Below are 20,772 nucleotides of genomic sequence, written 5' to 3'. Positions count from 1 at the left end.
CTAAAAGGCTGTTTTGACAACTTCACATCTCTACATCAAGAAACTTGGCATCACTGGGGATGGGTTTCTCTCTTTATAAGCGCAGACTTTTTTATTAAACATTCGAACCTTGAGCAGACTAGCATGTCTTGGTTCCATTATTTCTCGACCCGCCTAGGTTGCCTCTTCTCTTTCAGCTCCAGGTTGCCTCCCAGGCTCAAACCTGGACATGAGAGCCACAGGCCAGCCCCAACATGCATGAGAACAATGCATTTTTGGATGGAGACAAAAGACAGAATTTTTCAAATAGTTACCTGATTAGTATTATTTAAAAATTCACATGTATTGTTATATTAATTATAATGTTTTTTCAAACTATAAAACATTCTGACCTATTATCATCACACAGGATCATACCTAAGGTATTTTTTTTTCACAAGTTAAGGCATAACATTAATAAATCAGAATATGAGAACAAATTAATGAATGCTGTATTTATATCAGACAGTTCATATATTTCAGGTTCAATATTAATACAGTGTTTTGTTGGTTAATAAATATTTATATAATGATAAATATAAAGACAGCTAAAACTTAAAAAAAATTGCTAAAATATTGTTTAAGATTCAATCAAAACTCCAGTGGTCCGTATGGGACGAATATCTAAAAAGCTCCCAGTGGATGTATAATCTCCAATGGCAAAGAATCTGATTAGCACAGTGATTAAATAGCAGAGTTAAAAACCATGGGTGGATGTGAATTCTATCAGCTTTGAATCTGCCACCAAAGAAATATAACCATGTTTGCAACTGACCAGTCCATCCTCTGAGAAAGTATTACATAAGAATCCAGGCAACAATAAGATGAATAAAAAAAAAAAAATCAGGATACGCCACACTTACATGGTCAGCAATTTAACAACACAGTTATGAAATGCACACTAGGATTTGAGGATCAGTGCTCTTATGAGCAGCAGAGTAAGGGATTTCAATCATTCTCCAGTTTCTGTCCGTCCACTAGCCTAGCAGCTTCTGTGACCTTGGAGTGTCCAAGTCTTCTGGTTTGCAGTTCCTGCCACTGCTCTGGTGACTGAAAATTTCCCCAAGGCGTAACTTGGGGACAACTGCAGAGGAAGGGAATTTTCACATGGCTGTGTAGACCCCAGGAAGTATTTTCTAGTCCTAGTTCCACACCATGCAGCTCCAAACTCCTACTGACAGGGATGGGCTGATGATCCCACTCTCTTCCTTCTGGCCCTCAGTCCCTCTTCTGAGTTCTCCTGTAACAAAATCAATTTCAACCCAGGAATAACTCTACCTGCTCCATGTTTTTCCCATCCCCAGGCTGTCCCATCAGTTGTCCTGAAGCTGAAGAGAAGTTTCCTTTCCCTGCAAGGTACTGACATAGACCTAGTGGGTTCCTTAAAATCTAGACGCTGGAAGTTCTAGAAATGCCCATCAGGCTCCTATAGTGTGGCTCTTATTATTTACCTTACAATGCTCTTCCACAAATAGTTAATGTTCCAAATCCAGTGAGCTTCTGTCTCCATGTTCTTCAAACATGGTATGGCTAATTACACCAAGCCAAGGACTTGCATCTTTTTCAATATACACATGCTATCTTCCACAAAACTCAAACAGAGTCTACCTGGACCTATTTTGTCAACCATCACCATATGCTTGCAGTACCATAGATAAGAAGTGTGTGTATAAATGGTTATACAATGAATATTGTGTGAGGGGTACAAGGTAAGATGTGTCTTCATTGTGTACTTCTAGAAATTTTTCCATGAACCTGGAAGTCACTTCAGATCTGGGTAATGATCTCTCAGTCATTAAGCAGTGAGGCCTAAATCCACTGAACATGTGCAATGCGAATCAAGAGACTGTCCAACTGGTTGCAATTTCCAGACTAGTAAGAGCTACTCAAGCCACCTAATTTTCATTTGCCTGGTATGTGAGTTTCAACATCCCTGATGAAGCAATTGGCAGAAAATACTAATGATCATCTGAAATTAAGGGCCAGTATCCTTGAAATCTATGAAGCCATGCTTTTATGTATTTTTCTATATTTTTCTCTCATGAGAATTCTTGAATTCTCATGAATTCAAGAATTATTTCTGAGGCTCTGAAGGCATCTACATATTTCCTTTTTTGAGCCTTTTTATCTTAACCTAGTAATACTTGCCTGGAACATTGAACTGAATTTTACCTATTTCAGTTAACACAAATCACCATATGTAAAACAGTGTTTCTAACTCTTTTAATGCTAAACACGGACATTGAATTCAAATTATTTTTAGGTGGGCAGACTACCCTGCAGTTCAATGAATGATTTCTCAGTTTTAAGACAATTGGAAAAATGTGTTTTCCTATGCTTTTAAGCAACCACTATGACAGGGTCATTACATCCCAAAGAGATTGTTATCCACCAGTTGAAAATCATTACTATTAACTTTATGATATAGGTTTGCAAAAATATTCATGACTTCTGCGTATGTTTTATGTGAGGCATTTCCTGGGAAGATGCTACATATATTCATCTGAGTATCCCAAGTGCAAGTTAAAAACAACCAAAGCAAACTTGTAGATTCTTTCAGCTTTATTGGAGTTAGTTACAGGACAATAGGAAAGGAGTTGTTGACCAGATCACAAGAAACTCAGAGTCACTTGTTATCCTAACAAGCATTTGAGAAGAATTATGATTACTGGATACTCGAAGCACACTTCACATCTATAAGCATATTTATAGGATAAAGAATATGCAGTCTGAGTGGCTCAGTTTGCCAGATACTCTTTTAAGTATAACTTTTCTTAATTGGATCATTTAAATTAAATATACAGAACGTTATCAGTTTTACTAGATATTTTGAGGATTGCATTAAAGACCTTACATAGTTTCCTTTTTGAAATGGATTATTTCTGTCTCAATGAAAGTGTTACACAATACTATCTTCTGACTTCCAACTTGTCTTCATCTTGTAATATCTGAGGGTGAACAAGTAAAAAAAAAAAAAAAACTTGTGTCATGAAAAGCTTTCTACATTTTCACATGTTCAGAGTTTCTCCCTGCATAAATAGTTGACATTATCTAAGATTTGAACATTGCATGAAAGTTTTCATAAGATTTTCATAATCATACTAATTCTCTAGTGTGGAGCCTCAAGTGTTGTCAAGAATACACTGTGAATAAAACATATGCCACATTTTCCCCAACAGAAATACTTTCCCCTAAAAAGTTCTTAGATGTTCTCTCTATCCTGAAGTGAAGTCAAAGATATTTCTTCATACAATGCATGCGTTAAGTTTCTAGCCTGTAAGTATTCACTGTTACAGTCTAGGAACTAGGCCAAAAGGAAAGGATTCATACCTACAATATATTTGAAAAGTTTGTCTTCTCTAAGTATTCTCTAATGAATTTTAAGATGATGTATCTTGGTAAAGGATCGTCTCGTTCACTTCATTTATAAATATTCTCTACTATATGAAAAAATTCATGATTTCTCAGACTGACATTGTGAGTATTGTATTTGTCACATACAAACTATTTGTAAGGTTTCTCTCCTGTATGAATTTTCTGATGATATTTAAGATGGGATTTTTTGGTAAAGCATTTGTCACATTCACTGCATTTGTAAGGTTTCTCTCCTGTATGAATTCTCTGATGAGTTCTCAGACTGCCTTTTACAGTAAAGCATTTGTCACATTCACTGCATTTATAAGGTTTCTCTCCTGTATGAATTCTCTGATGAATCCTCAGACTGCCTTTTCTAGTAAAGCATTTGTCACATTCACTGCATTTGTAAGGTTTCTCTCCTGTATGAATTCTCTGATGAGTTCTCAGACTGTCTTTTACAGTAAAGCATTTGTCACATTCACTGCATTTGTAAGGTTTCTCTCCTGTATGAATTCTCTGATGAATCCTCAGACTGCCTTTCAAAGTAAAGGATTTGTCACATTCACTGCATTTATAAGGTTTCTCTCCTGTATGAATCCTCTGATGAGATCTCAAAATAAATTTCTGGGTAAAGCATTTGTCACATTCACTGCATTTGTAAGGTTTCTCTCCTGTATGAATTCTCTGATGAATTCTCAGATGGCCTTTTACAGTAAAGCATTTGTCACATTCACTGCATTTGTAAGGTTTCTCTCCTGTATGAATTTTCTGATGAATTCTCAGACTGCCTTTTACAGTAAAGCATTTTTCACATTCACGGCATTTGTAAGGTTTCTCTCCTGTATGAATTCTCTGATGAATTCTCAGATTGCCTTTTTCAGTAAAGCATTTGTCACATTCACTGCATTTGTAAGGTTTCTCTCCTTTATGAATTCTCTGATGAATATTAAGATGGTATTTTTGGGGAAAGCATTTGTCACATTCACTACATTTGTAAGGTTTCTCTCCTTTATGAATTCTCTGATGAATATTAAGATGGTATTTTTGGGTAAAGCATTTGTCACATTCACTACATTTGTAAGGTTTCTCTCCTGTATGAATTCTCTGATGAATTCTCAGATTGCCTTTTACAGTAAAGCATTTGTCACACTCACTGCATTTGTAAGGTTTCTCTCCTGTATGAATTCTCTGATGGCCTTTTATAGTAAAGCATTTGTCACATTCACTGCATTTGTAAGGCTTCTCTCCTGTATGAATTCTCTGATGCCTTCTCAGACTGTATTTGTCAATAAAGCATTTGTCACATTCACGGCATTTGTAAGGTTTCTCTCCTGTATGAATTCTCTGATGCCTTCTCAGATTGCCTTTATCAGTAAAGCATTTGTCACATTCACTACATTTGTAAGGTTTCTCTCCTGTATGAATTCTCTGATGAGATCTCAAATCAAATTTTTGGGTAATGCATTTGTCACATTCACTGCATTTGTAAGGTTTCTCTCCTGCATGAATTTTCTGATGAACATTAAGATGGGATTTTTGGGAAAAGCATTTGTCCCATTCAGTACATTTGTGAGGTGTATAATAGGAGGATTCTAGAATCACATTGCTAAGCTTGTTCCATTTAGAAGACTTCTCTTGAATATTCATGTGTTCAGGAACAATGTACTGGCTGTCTTGATCCATGACCTTCTCATACTTTCCATGTATGCAATGATTTTCTGAAAAAAAAAAAAAAAAAAAAACAACGAATAAAAAATAAGGGCAATTAGAGGTAACATGAATTACTTATATGAGGAGAAGGGACTCAATAATCAGTGATCTCATGGATTCCTACTCTCAAGAGAGGTTTTCCTCTCTCTCTCTCTCTCTCTCTCTCTCTCTCTCTCTCTCTCTCTCTCTCTGTCTCTCTCTCTCTTTTGAATCATTACATGTATCCTAAGAAGAACCCCAAATATGATTTATATCAAATGTCTGGAAATGATAATAGCCTGCTAAATGTTATTTTCAAATTGGACAGCATACCCACCTCAAATATAATGACCCAGAATTGCTCCTGTCTTAAGGAAAAAGAGGGACAAAGAATGGAAAAGAGACTGAAGGGAAGGCCATCTGGATATCTCAGAGCATTTACATAAACACATAGTAGGAAAACTCAAAGAAAGAAACAGGAATTCTACAAGTTCATTCTTACCCACAAACAACAGATTGTTGTAATTCTCCAACATCACATCCATGTATAATGACCTCTGAGCAAAACTGAGACATTCCCATTCCTCCAGTGAGAAGTCCAAGGCCACGTCCTTGAAGGTTAACAGACCCTGGAATAGAAAACTACCTATCTGATACTGGACAAAAATACGTTTTTACTTTACAAAAAAACTAATTAAGATATCCTTTTGGGGGGCTGGTGAGATGGCTCAGCAGTTAAGAGCACTGACTGCTTTTCCAAAGGTCATGAGTTCAAATCCCAGTAACCACATGGTGGCTCACTACCATCTGTAACTAGATCTAACACCCTCTTCTGGAGTGTCTGAAGACAGCTACAGTGTACTTACATATAATAAATAAATAAATCTTAAGAAAGGAAAAGAAAAGAAGGGAAGGGGGAAGGGGGAAGGGGGAAGGGGGAAGGGGGAAGGGGGAAGGGGGAAGGGGGAAGGGGGAAGGGGGAAGGGGGAAGGGGGAAGGGGGAAGGGGGAAGGGGGAAGGGGGAAGGGGGAAGGGGGAAGGGAAGGGAAGGGAAGGGAAGGGAAGGGAAGGGAAGGGAAGGGAAGGGAAGGGAAGAGAAGAGAAGAGAAGAGAAGAGAAGAGAAGAGAAGAGAAGAGAAGAGAAGAGAAGAGAAGAGAAGAGAAGAGAAGAGAAGAGAAGAGAAGAAAAGAAAAGAAAAGAAAAGAAAGGATATCCTTTTTGGGGCTGGAGAGATGGCTCAGTTGTTAAGAGTCCTGCCTGCAGCCAGGCGTGGTGGCGCACGCCTTAAGTCCCAGCACTCGGGAGGCAGAAGCAGGCGGATTTCTGAGTTTGAGGCCAGCCTGGTCTACAAAGTGAGTGCCAGGACAGCCAGGACTACACAGAGAAACCCTGTCTCGAAAAACAAACAAACAAAAAAAAACAAAACAAAAAAAAAAAGAGTCCCGCCTGCTCTTACAAAGGTCCTGAGTTCAAATCTCAGCAAACACATGGTGGCTCACAACCATCCATAATGAGATCCTATGCCCTCTTCTGGTGCATCTGAATAAAGCTACAGTGTATTTAGATATGATAATAAATAAATTTTTAAAAAGATATCCTTTTTGATGCAGATTAGGAAGGAAAATATGAAGAACAAATATTTTCTAACAGTGCTATGGAAATGTGTCTATAGATATGAATTGCTGCTCTTCCACAGACAATCTATAGAATGACTTACTAAAATGCTCACATTTAGAAAGGCTCTCTAAGAAAAGAAAAAAAAAAGAAAAAGAAAAAAGAAAGGCTCTTGTCTTCATGAATTTTCTGTGATTTACTGAGACCTTCACAGCAAATGAAAGATTTGCCACCATCATTCTTTTCAAAACTTTTGGTGGGCAGTTTGGATGGTATACTGTCTTTTAATGTCATCTATTATGAAATTTGACTCCCAGCACCACGTGGCACTAAACAGTAGATTGTTAAACCAAGTTTGTTAAAAATCCAATGATCTCTTCTGAACACTACTGACAGGAGAAATACATAGCACATATGCATACATTCAGGCAAATGTAAGCAACGTATATTGAAGAGAAATTAACTTATTCAAAGAAACTTTCTAGACTACTAATATTTCCTTATATTTCTTTTTCTCTGAGAATGCATGATATAATTTCAAAAGCAGTAAACATTTATAGAATATAACATGTACTTTTGATGTCTAGATGCAGTAATGTAGCTTTATGATATATGGGTTGATATTAAACAGAATCTCAGTGTCCCATTAGATAGTCAAGTTATGATAAAAAAATATGCTTTCAAATTTTACAATGTCCACTTTGTTCCAATATGGACACCAGCTTAGTCTTATGTGCAGCTGTATCTCACGTCTGTATTACAACATGTCCATTTGACAATCTGAGGCCTAAGTTCAATGCTACACATGTTCTAGAAGAAACAGGTAGAATACAAAATGCAGAAATAATGGATGGACTAAATGACTAAGCTTTTTTATTAAGCACAATAGAACTGCATCATACACTGAACGTTCCATGACACAGAAAATCAAATGGTTTTGGAAATTATTTTATGAAAATATATTCAAAATCATAAAATAGAAAAAAAACAGTATTAGGGAGCTTTAAAATTATTTAACATTTTACATATGTTGGCATAATCAATATGCATAATAACAATTTCAATAATACCATGTGGTCTTTCACTATAAAATGATTAGATATGTATGTATAAGCACATAACATATGTGACAATGCATTCCAATGAAGTATAATCATTTCTTGATCAAATTGTGTTTTTAAATTCAGGGAGAATTATACTAAATATTCATTAAAATTTAATGACTTATTCATCACTGTATTAACTTAACTGAAAATTTCAATCTTCTAATTATATTTTTTTCTTCAGAATTTGGCCATATGTATATAAGAATTGCATCTTTCATAGAGAAGTATGATTTGTAATTCTTCTTTTATCAAAAATTATAATATACAGACTATATATTGTCTTTATTGGAAATATGCCTCAAAAAATGTAAGCCTGCGACATGAACAAATAATTAAAGGGTAAAGGGTACTTGCTGTTTCTACTTTAAAAACTAATCTAATTCTCTCTAAATATATTGCAGCTCACTATTATGCCTTAATTCAGTCCCAAAGTGTTTGGGGCTGTACTCATGGTTTTAGGGGCATAATGTATCATTCAGTGTAAATAAAAAACATTCAGATATACACTTAAGTACTTAAAGAAGATAGTATTGTAATGAAATATCGAAACATTGCCACAACCCTTCAGTTTTCGCTATGTAATGCACAGCTTGGCTGAAGCAGATTAGCATAGATTATATCAAGCCTTTCACTTCTAAAGAAAAATAGACAAAAAATAAGAAAGGACATTCCTACCCGGCATGGTGGCACGTGCCTTTAATCTCAGCACTCGGGAGGTACCCAGGCAGGCGGATTTCTGAGTTCGAGGCCAGCCTGGTCTACAGAGTGAGTTCCAAGACAGCCAAGGCTACAAAGAGAAACCCTGTCTCGAAAAAAAAAAAAAAAAAAGAAAAAGAAAGAAAGGACATTCATTTATGTTTGTAAATTGATGGTTTATGTACAGCACCATAGCTATCCTCTCTAGAAAATTTTACTAATATAGTTCATGTGATGAAATAAAGGTGAAGAAAATGGGACTTAAAGTTATTTCTGAAACCAAAAAGAGAGGAAAATAACAATTTCTATATTGAGAATTTTCCACAGGGACAGTGTCTCTCTTGAGACAAATAGATTTCAGGTGTCAAGTGTGATTACTGTGTGACATGAGGTGTGAAAAAAGAGTTGTGAGAATACGGAAATCTGTATCAGCTCACAATCACACCAATGGTAAAAGAAAGACATTTTCCTTCCATCATCTGTGACCCTAGGGAGCTAATAATATATTTACTATTAGGATTCAAAACAGTGGATCTCTTATAATTTTACCTTTTACAAATTCTACTCTTTCATATCTTCTTTAGTGATGTGAATTTCTATATCCTCATTCACAAGCTAGAAACCTGACCTTCCCTGAAATGCCATTTATGTAGCACAAGAGACCTTACTTCACACTAATACAAAAGGACAGAACTTATTCAACATAGAAAATATCCATCAATATGTTCTTTGAGCATCATTCCAATAGATCCTTTTTGAAACATGCAGGTATCTAGTCCAAGGGAATTATATGTCCTCACAATATAAAATCAAGTTAAAATATAAAGATGATGTATACATGAAAGACCAAAACATTAAATTTTCACTATTACAGAAGAAAATAAAGATCGTAAAAAATAAGGCCTTTAGATAATATTCCATATGTGGAGAATAAAACATTTGGATGATTTGAATAAAAAGTTGTTTTTTTTTTAAAAAAAAAAAAAGAAATGTGGAAAGGACACTGACCTGTGGCATGTTTAGCAGAGACACACTCATTCTTTTTGTTGAACTTCTCCCAGGTTCTGTCTGAAGAACAAAGATTGAATTCTTCTTGAAATTTCATATCAAGAATTGAACGATTCAAAGATGAAATAAATACAACTCCATTACAGAAAATGCTAAACCACATTTTTAAAAAATTAAATGCAAAATGATACCAGGAATCTTGACAACGTTTGTACAGCCATGAAAGCAAGTAATGATATATTTAGAGTGTACCTGTAACCTAGTTCCTGCCCACCAACCTAGATTCTCAAAGCTTATTCATAACACCTAATATGGAAATCCCTGCCACCTGACCTAAATGACATATAGTAAAAGAAAATTGAGAGCCTGTAGCTAAAGCAATATGACAATGTTAATAAAATTTCCCTACCCAAATCACTAATACAATAGCAATACTCATGACAAAAAGAATTATGAAACAAACTCAAGAGACAGAAGTCAAAATATACTCTGAACACCATTCAGTGTGGTCAAATGACATAAAGAGGGACCAAGCACAGGAACTCAAAGAAGGCAGAAACAAACTTAATGAAAGACCAGAGAACTCCTATGAGTGGCTAAAGGAATAATTATGATAATGCAGGATATGAACATTGTATCCAGAGGTATAAAAATCTAAGGCATGCTCAATCTGAAATGAAACAGGAAATGAACTCTGTAAGCCTAATGATAACTCAGTAGAGGGCCAATATATTAAGATACAGCATTCAAACAAACAAACACAAAATCAGCCTGTCAATGAAACTGAAGGAGCTGGCTCAGTCGAGGAAGTCATACATCACAGAGAGGAACAAAATACTTGTTGCATGTCAGCAGAGATATTGAAAAATAAAAGTTTAATTCAAGCCTGATACAGTGGGGTAGGTCTTTCATCCTAGCTGTCAGGGGGCTCGAGCAATCAGATTTATGTGACCTAAAAGCCATTCTGGTCTCTATATCAGGACACATGAAAGTTAGGACTAGAGTGTGGGACCCTGTTTTACAAACAAACAGGAAACCCAAACAAAAAATGAGAACTTTGTTTTCTACATTCATATCAAAATCAATTTAACAAGTACAAGGATATTAGAAGACTGATTATATAGGTATGAATGAATAAATCTCCTATTGGATAATATTTTTAAAGTCGAATCCTCAGTTGGTCACAATGTTTTGAGGAATTTAGTTGTTGGAACATTTGAAAAAAGTATAACACTGGGGGTTGGCTATGAGAAAAGAGAATAGATCCAAGCCATCTTAATTTTCTCTTCCTCTTTAGTGACTGGGGTTGAAGATGTGATCTTTCACCTTTCTATTTCAACAACATGGCTATGTTCTATCTGTCCTCCCTGCCATGGTTGATGGCTATCCTCTGGAAGCATTACCCAAAGTAGTCTTTTTCTTCTATTAGTTTCCTTGAACATGGTGCTTTATGAAAGCAGGCGACAAGAACCAATCACAATAAAACATATTCTAATTGGATTTAAGGTTGCCTTTCAGAGAGAGAATTCATGTCATATTCTGAAACCTAATCAAGAACAGGATGTATGTTAGGTCATGGGAACTATGAGGCCATTTTAAGAAATGATATCATCTAAAATCATCATAGTCTATATTGTGTTCTCTCCTCTCAGTAAAAGTATATGACATAATGGTCTCACAGCATACATTTAGTTATTGTAATGTATACATTTGAGGTCTAGATGCAGGAATATTTTTTTCCTTTTGTTTTTCGAGACAGGGTTTCTCTGTGTAGCCTTGGCTGTCCTGGAACTCACTCTATAGAACAGGCTGGCCTCGAACTCAGAAATCTACCTGCCTCTGCCTCCCAAGTCCTGGGATTAAAGGTTTTTGGCACCATGCCCAGCAGGAATATATTTTTAAGAACAGTTTTTTGATAACAAGAATGATCCAAGTGACACATCTCAGATAGTAAAGTCATGTTTAGTAAAACTATGCTTCCAAATTCTACAGGAATTTGCTCAAATATGAACCCTGTAACGATATTGTCTACAGTTGGGTGTCAACAGCCTGACTCTAGTCTAAAATACTCAGTTGGGATTGTAATGTTTCTACCATTCTAGAACAAAGAAATAGAGTATGGAAGACCAAATACAAGAATGACTTAAAGGCCAAAAGTAGTGGCACAGCCCTTTAATCCTCTAGCACTTGGGAGGCAGAGGCAGGCAGATTTCTAAGTTCAAGGCCAGCCTGGTCTACAGAGTGAGTTCCAGGACAGCCAGGCCTATACAGAGAAACACTGTCTTTAAAAGAAAAAAAACAAAACAAAACAAAAACCAACAACAAAAAAAGAATAGGATACAGAGACAAAGTATTCTCAACTGAGGAATCTTGAATGGCTGAGAAGCACCTAAAGAAATGACATTCTTAGTCATCAGGGAAATGCAAATAGATCAAAACTCAGGTAACAGCACATGCTGGTTAGGATGTGGAGAAAGGGGAAGATAATGCTGCTCCATTGCTGGTGGGATTTGTTGCAAGCTGGTATGACCACTCTGGAAAACAGTCTGGTGTTTCCTCAGAAAATTGGAAATAGTCTACTTGAGGATCCAGCTATACCAATCATAAGCATATATCCGAAAGATGATCCAACATATGACAAGTATGCATGCTCCAATATGTTCAAAGGAGACTTCTTTATAATAGCCAGGAGCTGGAAACAACCCAGATGTCCTTTAACACGGGAATTGATACAGATAATGTGGTACATTTACAGAAAGGGGTACCACTCAGCTATTTAAAAAAAAAATGACTTCATTAAATTTGTAGGCAGGTGGACGTAACTAGAAAATGTCATCCTAAGAAGGATACACATTGTATGCAGTCACTGATAAGTGGATATTAGCCCCAAAGCTTGGAATACCCAAGATACAACTCACAGACCATATGAAACCATATGAAACTTAACAAGGACTGTGGATGCTTCAGTCTTACTTAGGAGAAAAATTATAAAGGGAAGTAAAGGGAGGGAGGGACGGGGACGGGGAGGAGGGGAGAGAAATGGGGTGGAGGGAGTATCAGGAGTGGGAGGAGACAGGGGAGAAGTACAGAGAGTCAGAAAATTGAATGGAGGTGTGTAGCACTGCGGGGTGTGGAACTGGGTGTAGCCACTAGAAAGTCCCAGATGCCAGGAAAGCAAGAGTTCCCCAGGACCCAAGTGTGTGATGACATTAGCTGAAATACCCAACAAAGGGGGTTCTGAACCTGTAGAGACCATATCCAGTGCATAGGCAAGGACCACAGTTGAAGAAAGGGGCCATCCACCCATTTCAAGATTTTTAACCCAGAATGGTTCCTTTCTAAAGGAAATGCAGGGACAAAGAATGGATCAGAAACTGAAGAAATGGCCATCAAGAGACTGCCCCACCTATGGATCCATCCAATCTTCAGACACCAACCCCAGACACTATTACAGATGCCAAGATGCACTTGCTGACAGGAGCCTGGTAGAGCTATCCCCTGAGGCTATGCCACAGTCTGACCAATACAAATGCATTTGTGGTGCTTGCAAATAACCATCAGACTGAGCACAGGAACCCCAAAGCAACCTTCCTTCCTTCCACACTAATATAAAAGGACAAAACTCAATCCAAAGTGGAAATTCGTAATCGATATATTTTTTGAGCATCATTTACAATAGATTACCTTTGAGATTTGCAGGTCTTCAGTCCATGGAAATTGCACAGAAAATATAATGGTATTATATATGTGAAAAGACCTAACCATTAAATACTCCTCATCACAGAAGAAAATGAAGAGCATAGAAAAAAATCCTTATAGATAACATGACCACATGTAGATTACAGAACTATGGAATGGTTTGAATGAAAACGGAGTTTTCAAAGAAATGTGGACAGCACACTGACCTGTGGAGTGTTTACGAGAGAACTCATTCTTTTTCTTTTTCCTCTCCCAGTTTCAAATAATGGAACTCTTCTTGAAGTTTCACAACAGGGTTTGAAAAATACAAAAATGAAATTACTACAACTATGTAATAGACAATAATAGACCACATAAAAGGACATTAAATGCAAGATGATACAAAGAATCTTGTCGACACTTCTACAGACATGAGAGCATGGAGTGACATATTTAGTGTAGTAAGGAATATAAGTATAATCTGAGGACTCTTTCTGACTTCAGTGGGCACCTGACATAAACACAGAGCATATGCATCCAGGCTGTAAAACACTATTATCAGGGTTGTTATTGAGAACTTATCTTCCTGGGACTAGAGTCGAGGGCAAATGGCTAGTGCCTACCATGAATGATGCCTAGAGTTGAATGGTGTTTCATTAGACATCATACTAGAATACAATACCTAATCCTTTGAGGAGATTACATTTCATTCTCCCAGGCAGATACAGTATATCTATGTTCTATGTGTGTCCTGTTGTCTTGGTGCCTCATTAGTTTACATTGAAACAGGGGCATAGCAGATGATGGAATGCTGTAGAAAGTCATACACAATTAATGGGAACTAACAGGGAAAACAATGATATCCTAGGAAGAAGTGAACAAGAAAACTGTCTATGTCCTAACACTAGGCAGGCATTAAGCAAGTGTGGAAACTCAGACCTGCAGAGTGTCTTCTAACACTGTCTGAGAACTAAATAGGTGCAGCACTGAATTCACAAATTTTGTTAGAAAATCCCACAATCATCTTACACAGAGAATATTGCAGAATACAGAAAGAAAGGGAATGTGGTGCAGTCATCACACAAAGCTGTCTGTACCGGGATGCAAAAGCAAATGACCATAGAAATATGCATGAATAAAATAATAAAATTCTCTATAATGGATATAGAAAATGAACTCCACTTGATTTCATGCCATAGATGCAATACTGTTTCAAGAAGCACAAACCAAATAACTCAAGGCACAAAGTACATACAATCAGTGAGAGAAGGCTCTCAATCATGTCATTATATCTATAAAAGGCCTACAAAATATCATAGTGGATCACTATGAAAGCTCTGAAGAATGTGGAAGAGAAAGAACATCACTCAGAGGTCCTGAGTTCAATTCCCAGCAACCACATGGTGGTTCATAACCATCTTTAATGGGATCTGATGTCCTCTTTTGGTGTGTCTGAAGACAGTGACAGTGCACACACATACATGAAATAAATAAATCTTTTTTTTAAAAAAGAGCAAGAAAATCACTGAGTCTAATGAACATCATAGCCATCATCCTAATTCTATCACTACAGAAACTGAAGACATCTATCATCATTCTATCCTACTAACTGGAGAGACAAGGATGTGCAAAGCCTCTACACTAATTTTGTACAAACACCATTCACCTGAAAATGCTAGCACCAGGAGAATTAGATAGCATAGATTAAAGAAATCTTTAGGAGCTTTGTAATATCTGCAATAGCAAAGAAACCAGATAATACAAATACTCTACCAGAATGTTTCCCTGTAAATATTCTAACAGATGTAATATGCATAAAAAATGTAGATAGGGGCTGGTGAGATGGCTCAGTGGGTAAGAGCACCCGACTGCTCTTCCGAAGGTCCAGAGTTCAAATCCCAGCAACCACATGGTGGCTCACAACCATCTGTAACAAGATCTGGTGCCCTCTTCTGGAGTGTCTGAAGACATCTACAGTGTACTTACATATAATAATAAATAAATAAATCTTAAAAAAAAAATGTAGATAATCCCTAATTCATGTGATGGAAAATTGAGTGGTAAGAAGAATTTATGTACAACAGAAATGTAGATACGGAGAAAAATATAATGCTGTCCTAAATTCACAATATGTAAATCTCTACAACCCAGGCATTTGAAGACAACATCAAGTGGGCTAGAAAAAGTAGGCATAGGAATGCATAAATATTCAGGGAATAATCAGGACATTTTTGCAGAGCATGTCACTTTATGAATCCTGCCTGTGACATACAGGCTGAGTATTGTCAACTTTACAGCAACAGATCCTAAATTTCTGCCCCAGTAAGAGATCTTGGGCTTTAGTTTCAACAATAATAAAAACATGGAATGATTGTATATCATGGAATTATTTAGTCTATGTGTATAACAGGAAAAGTACATCTTCCATCTCATGGAGACTGAACAAGAGCTCATTCTAGGATGGAAAGAATAACCCATGGTTTCACAGCCACCAAGAAGTTGATAGGAACACTATGGCTTTGACTTTAAAACTTGACACTGGCATTTCCTCAAATTCACATCTGATTCTGAACAGACTTTATTGTGTCCTTTTCAGCCTTCCAGTCCATTTTTACTATCACTTCTTTCATCCCAATATTTTGAAAGTGGACAAACTATAATAGTAATGTGTAGTGTGTTCAGACCCTGGGACTCTTGAGTACAAGAACATAGCATTCTAGCTTAGCATTCCCTAGGGAAGGCTATTACAGATTGACTTTCTCTACTCCCAGATGTTTCTGGCTTTTGTCACATCAAAGTGCTATAACAATGTACATCTCTTTTCTTATCGTCTTGTCCTGTCCCTTACAATCAATGTTACAATATTACAGTAGCATACAATACTAATAAATATTTACACATAGATTAGAATCAAGAGTGAATGGAATAATATTTTTCAAGCCCTGAGAGAAAATAACTGGCAATCCAAAGTAAGTGACTACTAGTATTGACAGTATATAAAGTAAATTTGAATGTAGTAATTCATTAGGACATGTTTTTTAGTCAAAAACCTACTTAGAGCCGGGCAGTGGTGGAGCACGCCTTTAATCCCAGCACTTGGGAGGTAGAGGTAGGTGGATTTCTGAGTTTGAGGCCAGCCTGGTCTATGGAGTGAGTTCCAGGACAGCCAGGACTGCAGAGAAACCCTGTCTCATAAAACCAAACAACAACACCAAAAAGAAACCAACCAACCAAACAAACAAAAAACCTACTTAGAAAATGAACTGATGAAATTATGCAGAAAAGAATAAGGCATCCAGGCGTGGTGGCACTCACTGTTAATCTCAGCCCTTGGGAGGCAGAGGCAGGCGGATTTCTAAGTTCGAGGTCAGCCTGGTCTTCCCAGGACAGCCAGGGCTACGCAGAAAAACACTGTCTCAAAAAACAAAAACAAAAACATAACAAAACAATACAATACAAAAAAAAAAAGAATAATGCAGACAATTTCCTGAGGTCATAGGAAATAAAAAATTTCTTGGTAAGAATGAATAAATACAAGGGAACTAGTAAGTATTCCTCATATACAACACAGTAAAGCTCTATCCCACACACAGAATTGAGAACAAAGTGAACCATGCTTTACCACCTACACTGCCAGCAAAATCTTCCAGATTAAAAATCCTAAGGAACATAATCTCATAAAGAACAGAATGTCATCAACCGATCTTCAAAGGACATTATAATAAAGTCCCTAGTAGAAGTCAGAAAAAATGAAACAGATATATTCATACTGAAGAGTAGTATATGTGGATCTTGGTTTTCATTTAAGAAAGAAAAATTGTACAGAACTAAACTGACATCACACTGGGTAGTATTCACTTTAATCCAAAATAACAAAAGTACAGTTTATATATAGAAGAACAAACACACCCATGTTTGAAAGCAATGTCTAATTGAATGACAGAAAATATGGAATATCAGAGAAAGATCTGACAGACTAGGATATGCCCAACTTTGCTGTAATGAGAGTGCAAAGAGAAGTTACTTGAGACAGAGAAAGACAGTACAGGAAGAAGAGAATAATAAAGGAATACAGTAGAGTGCATGGGCTGCAGTTGAGAGAGTAGAGCCACAGAGAGGGAGAAGGACACAGTTTTACTGGGAGAGTTTTACAGAGGCAGATTGAAGATACAACATGCTAGGCATGGGCAAAGACAGAATGAGCAGGAGAAAGAGAAGGAGCCAAAGGATTACAAAAATTTTCAGCAGTTAATTTAAGGCCTAGTGGAACAATTCTGGGTCTGAGAGAAGAACTCAGCTGGGAAAGGAGTGTGAGCTGGAAAAACTGAATTGAATCAGCCAGGTAAGCATTGAGAAGGAATAAGAAAGGGGGAGCTTATTCAGCAGCAAATTTCAGAGGCTGAAAACACACCAGGCCTAGATAATACTGTATGGAGAGTAGATGCTTACATGACTAGGCCTAGGTTAATAGATGTACGCAGGAATCCTCCCAAATTACAGTGACAGTAGGAGAATGAAACTTACTTATACAGCCCTGTGGTAAAAAGTAGACACTGCTCAGTATAAAAGCTCTCAAGAATATAAGAAACATACCTCAGAAATAAGGCAAACAGACTCAAAACTAAAGCAAACAGGACAGAGAAGGTCAACAATAATTATTCCACTCTAATTGGGACTAATGCAACCCAGAACATCAATAAGAACACAGGTCAAGGACAGGAAAACATTTAGAGTGGACAGAATACGTGATTCAGAAAGCAAGTAGACCTTCTGGAGAAAACCACCTCATATCAGACCATTCACTCTCAGCAGACATCTTACATACTGTGGTGGGAACTTTCAAAGTGAAAAAAACTGCTAGGCAAATTGGGGCAGGAAGCAGAGTTATCAATATCATACTCAGGTTTGCAACCTGCTTTCTACAATCGGAATCTGCCAGACAAGACATGGAAATTTTTATGATACTAGCAAGAATATCTGTGGGTAATATAAGGTTTTCTGGTTCAAGGTCCACAAGAAAAAAAATACATAGGATACAGTGAAAATCTGCCTGAAAATTCATAAGGAAGGTCACAGGCCCTAGGAGAGAATCTACTGCTGACATTTGCTCTATGTATAAATTGCCCTTGTCACAACCATAGCCTAATGATGCTTTCAATCTGGGTAAAAGAAAAGGGATTACAATAGGCAACAGCAATTTTCCAGCATCAAAATTAATTAAATTAACATCAAGTGTCAACTGACTGCACTGCCTACCATGGGAAATCCATATCATCACATCTAATATTATTCTTTTCCAGAATCATTAAGGATATAGAATCTGGTAAAATCAAATTCATGTCCTCTTTCTACTCACAGGTGAGCCCCACTCCACCCCATTCAATACCTCTAACATACCTGGATCCTTTTTGAGAGTCTCCTTGACCTTAAACATCCTGTGCTCTTAGTGTTGATTTACACTTATGCACATTTGGCTGAGCATATGAATACCTGAAAATGGGAAAATATTATTCAGAATGAACCTGGAACTTTTCATGGAACACAAATGAGAGATGTCAATACTAGATAAAAGAATAAACATGAGGGAAAGAGAAGAAATTATGAAAATGTCTCTTTTTCTCTGAGTATTTCAGTTTCCCCTAGAGATGTGCAAGTCAGTCACACAGTTAACACACATACAGAGTCATTTTCCAAGCAACACAGAAGAGGATCAGGGAAGACTGGAAATAAACTATTCTAATCCACACAATCCAGACAGTTGGACTTCTCCAACAAGAGGTCTGTGAAAAAAAGCCCTGAGTGCAGGGTCTAAGCATTCCCACACCTGCAAAAAGTCCACAGTGCAGAACTCATCAGACCATGAGTGTGCGTGGGCTTTTCATGAAGCAAGGAGTCATTTTTCTTATGTAAGTGAGCAATTGTAATTACTCAAAAGGTCTGTCTAATTTTGTCTTAATCCATAGTAAGTTTTCCACTTATAAAAATATCTTTGCCTGAAATCATTCTCTCACAGCATGCTGGGCAGAACCTTGGAAGGATTCAAAGAAATTCCGGAGGAATGGCTAACTGGGGTGTCTGTTAACATATCAATAAAGTCATAGTTGAGTAGGTGTTTTCTTGGCTCCTGGTTTTTTCTTGGCCTGCCCCTCTATCCTCCATATCATCCTCAATTCCCCTCCCCCCACCTGACGGCCTGGTGCAGTTTGGAACCAGCCAGATATCTCTCAATGCTTTCTCCCTCAGACTGAAATGCCAAAAATTAACTGCACCACCAGCACAAGAACCAGGTATCTTTGTGCATTGCTGCAAGTTGCATGTCTTAGGAAAATAATAAAGCCTCATGGGAAACTACAGTGGCGTATTAAACAGCCTGTAGCATGTGACCAAATCCATCTCTTGGTCAGGATGTATTATTTTATAACTTGCCCACATGGTACAATTAGTTTTTCTCTGGCGACACTCAGGTTGACAGAACCTACTATGTATCTTCTCCTCAGCTGTACCTTGCTGCAATCCTGTCTTCATGTTTATTTCAAACCTAACGTGTAACATTAATAACTGAGCCTATGAAGACACATTTCTCAATGCTGTATTTACATCAAAGACTGCATATACCTCAGTGTTAAACTAACGAAGACTATAACTTTGCTAGGTTAATATTAATATGTACAGTGACATGACAGTTAAAAAGTGAAACATAAAAACAAAAAGTAGGCCTTTAGGGACAGGCTTAATAATAAGATCTTTGTGACTCAATGCCCCAAAGTTATGCTAACCATAAAACAGAAATTGAATTACAGGAGCTTTATAAAGGCTTTTGCAAAGGCAAACCTCCCGGTGTACAAACTCCAGATGCAGCCAAGGATCTCCGAGGATATTTTAGAAAAATATTCTGGCAACCATAAGATTGAGTAAAGCATTACCATGAACCCAATTCACAGGATCTCAAACTTCCTGATAATGGTAAGATAGCCAAAACAGAATTGTGAGAGTTGCGGCAGAAAATGAACCCTTGCTCCACACCCCTGCCCTACTCCTGCCCATTTCCCAGTCCAACAGCTCCTCTGACCTGGAAGGTGACAGGACCAGCTGCTGAATGTCCTAGGAGGGGCAACTGCAGCTTAAGGAAGTTTTCCGGTCCGCAAATACTGAATTGTGAGAATGGCGGCAGAAAATGCACCCCTGCTCCACACCCCTGCCAAGCTCCTGCCCGTTTCCCAGTCCAACAGCTCCTCTGACCTGGAAGGTGACGGGACCAGCTCCCGAATGTCCTACGAGGCCAGCAAAACAACTGCTGCTTAAGAAAGTTTTCAGGTACCGCAAATACTAGGCACTAGTCTCCCGCCAGGACTTCCTGACCACGAGGCAGCCAAGAGGATTAAACCACGGAACTTCCCTTCTTTCTGCCTAGCCCCGCCTTTTGGACCCGCCCAAAATTCAACAGCTTCCTGGAATTCTTCTAAGCCCACCTACTTATGGACCCTTTAATTAATTACCTTCCCACTTCTACACGGCAATTTTTGTTGTTTTGGATTTTTGCTTCCTTGCTTGCTTACTTGCTTGTTCCTTTGCTTTTAATTTTTCTTTTTCTTAAACTCATCTAAT

The 20,772-nt window shown here is 37.5% G+C and overlaps 2 protein-coding genes across 3 annotated transcripts in view; one reads left to right on the top strand and one right to left on the bottom strand.

The window, feature by feature from the left end:
- Window positions 1-20,772, top strand: part of LOC147004104 (uncharacterized) — a 522,844-nt gene that overhangs the window by 130,608 nt on the left and 371,464 nt on the right. The window lies entirely within an intron of this gene.
- Window positions 3,450-9,519, bottom strand: LOC147004117 (uncharacterized). 2 transcript variants are annotated; one of them, XM_085838655.1, is made up of 4 exons: window positions 6,850-6,915; window positions 6,783-6,809; window positions 5,567-5,693; window positions 3,450-5,093 (listed from the first exon to the last, which is right to left on the bottom strand). In XM_085838655.1, exons 1-4 carry the CDS (start codon window positions 6,913-6,915, stop codon window positions 3,523-3,525), a joined length of 1,791 nt encoding a protein of 596 aa, XP_085694781.1. In that variant the 3' UTR covers window positions 3,450-3,522. The 2 variants fall into 2 exon arrangements, with proteins under 2 accessions (XP_085694781.1, XP_085694782.1); XM_085838656.1 differs by lacking the exons at window positions 6,783-6,809; window positions 6,850-6,915 and adding an exon at window positions 9,490-9,519.

This window comes from Mus caroli, unplaced genomic scaffold, assembly GCF_978045245.1.
Source record: "Mus caroli unplaced genomic scaffold, Mus_caroli_1 scaffold_6, whole genome shotgun sequence".
Classification (NCBI taxonomy): Eukaryota; Metazoa; Chordata; class Mammalia; order Rodentia; family Muridae; genus Mus; species Mus caroli.
Note: the sequence above shows the minus strand (reverse complement) of the source record. Positions and strands in the feature narration are given on the sequence as shown.

Bases quoted from the DNA above. Each gene is read 5' to 3' on its own strand.
- LOC147004117 (XM_085838655.1), bottom strand. From the start codon at position 6,915: ATGGTGGCAAATCTTTCATTTGCTGTGAAGGTCTCAGTAAATCACAGA. The intron at 6,810-6,849 runs GCCTTTCTTTTT...TTCTTTTCTTAG, and splicing joins GAAAATTCATGAAGACAAGA to AGAGCCTTTCTAAATGTGAG. The intron at 5,694-6,782 runs GTAAGTCATTCT...TTTCTATTCCAG, and splicing joins TTCTAAATGTGAGCATTTTA to GGTCTGTTAACCTTCAAGGA.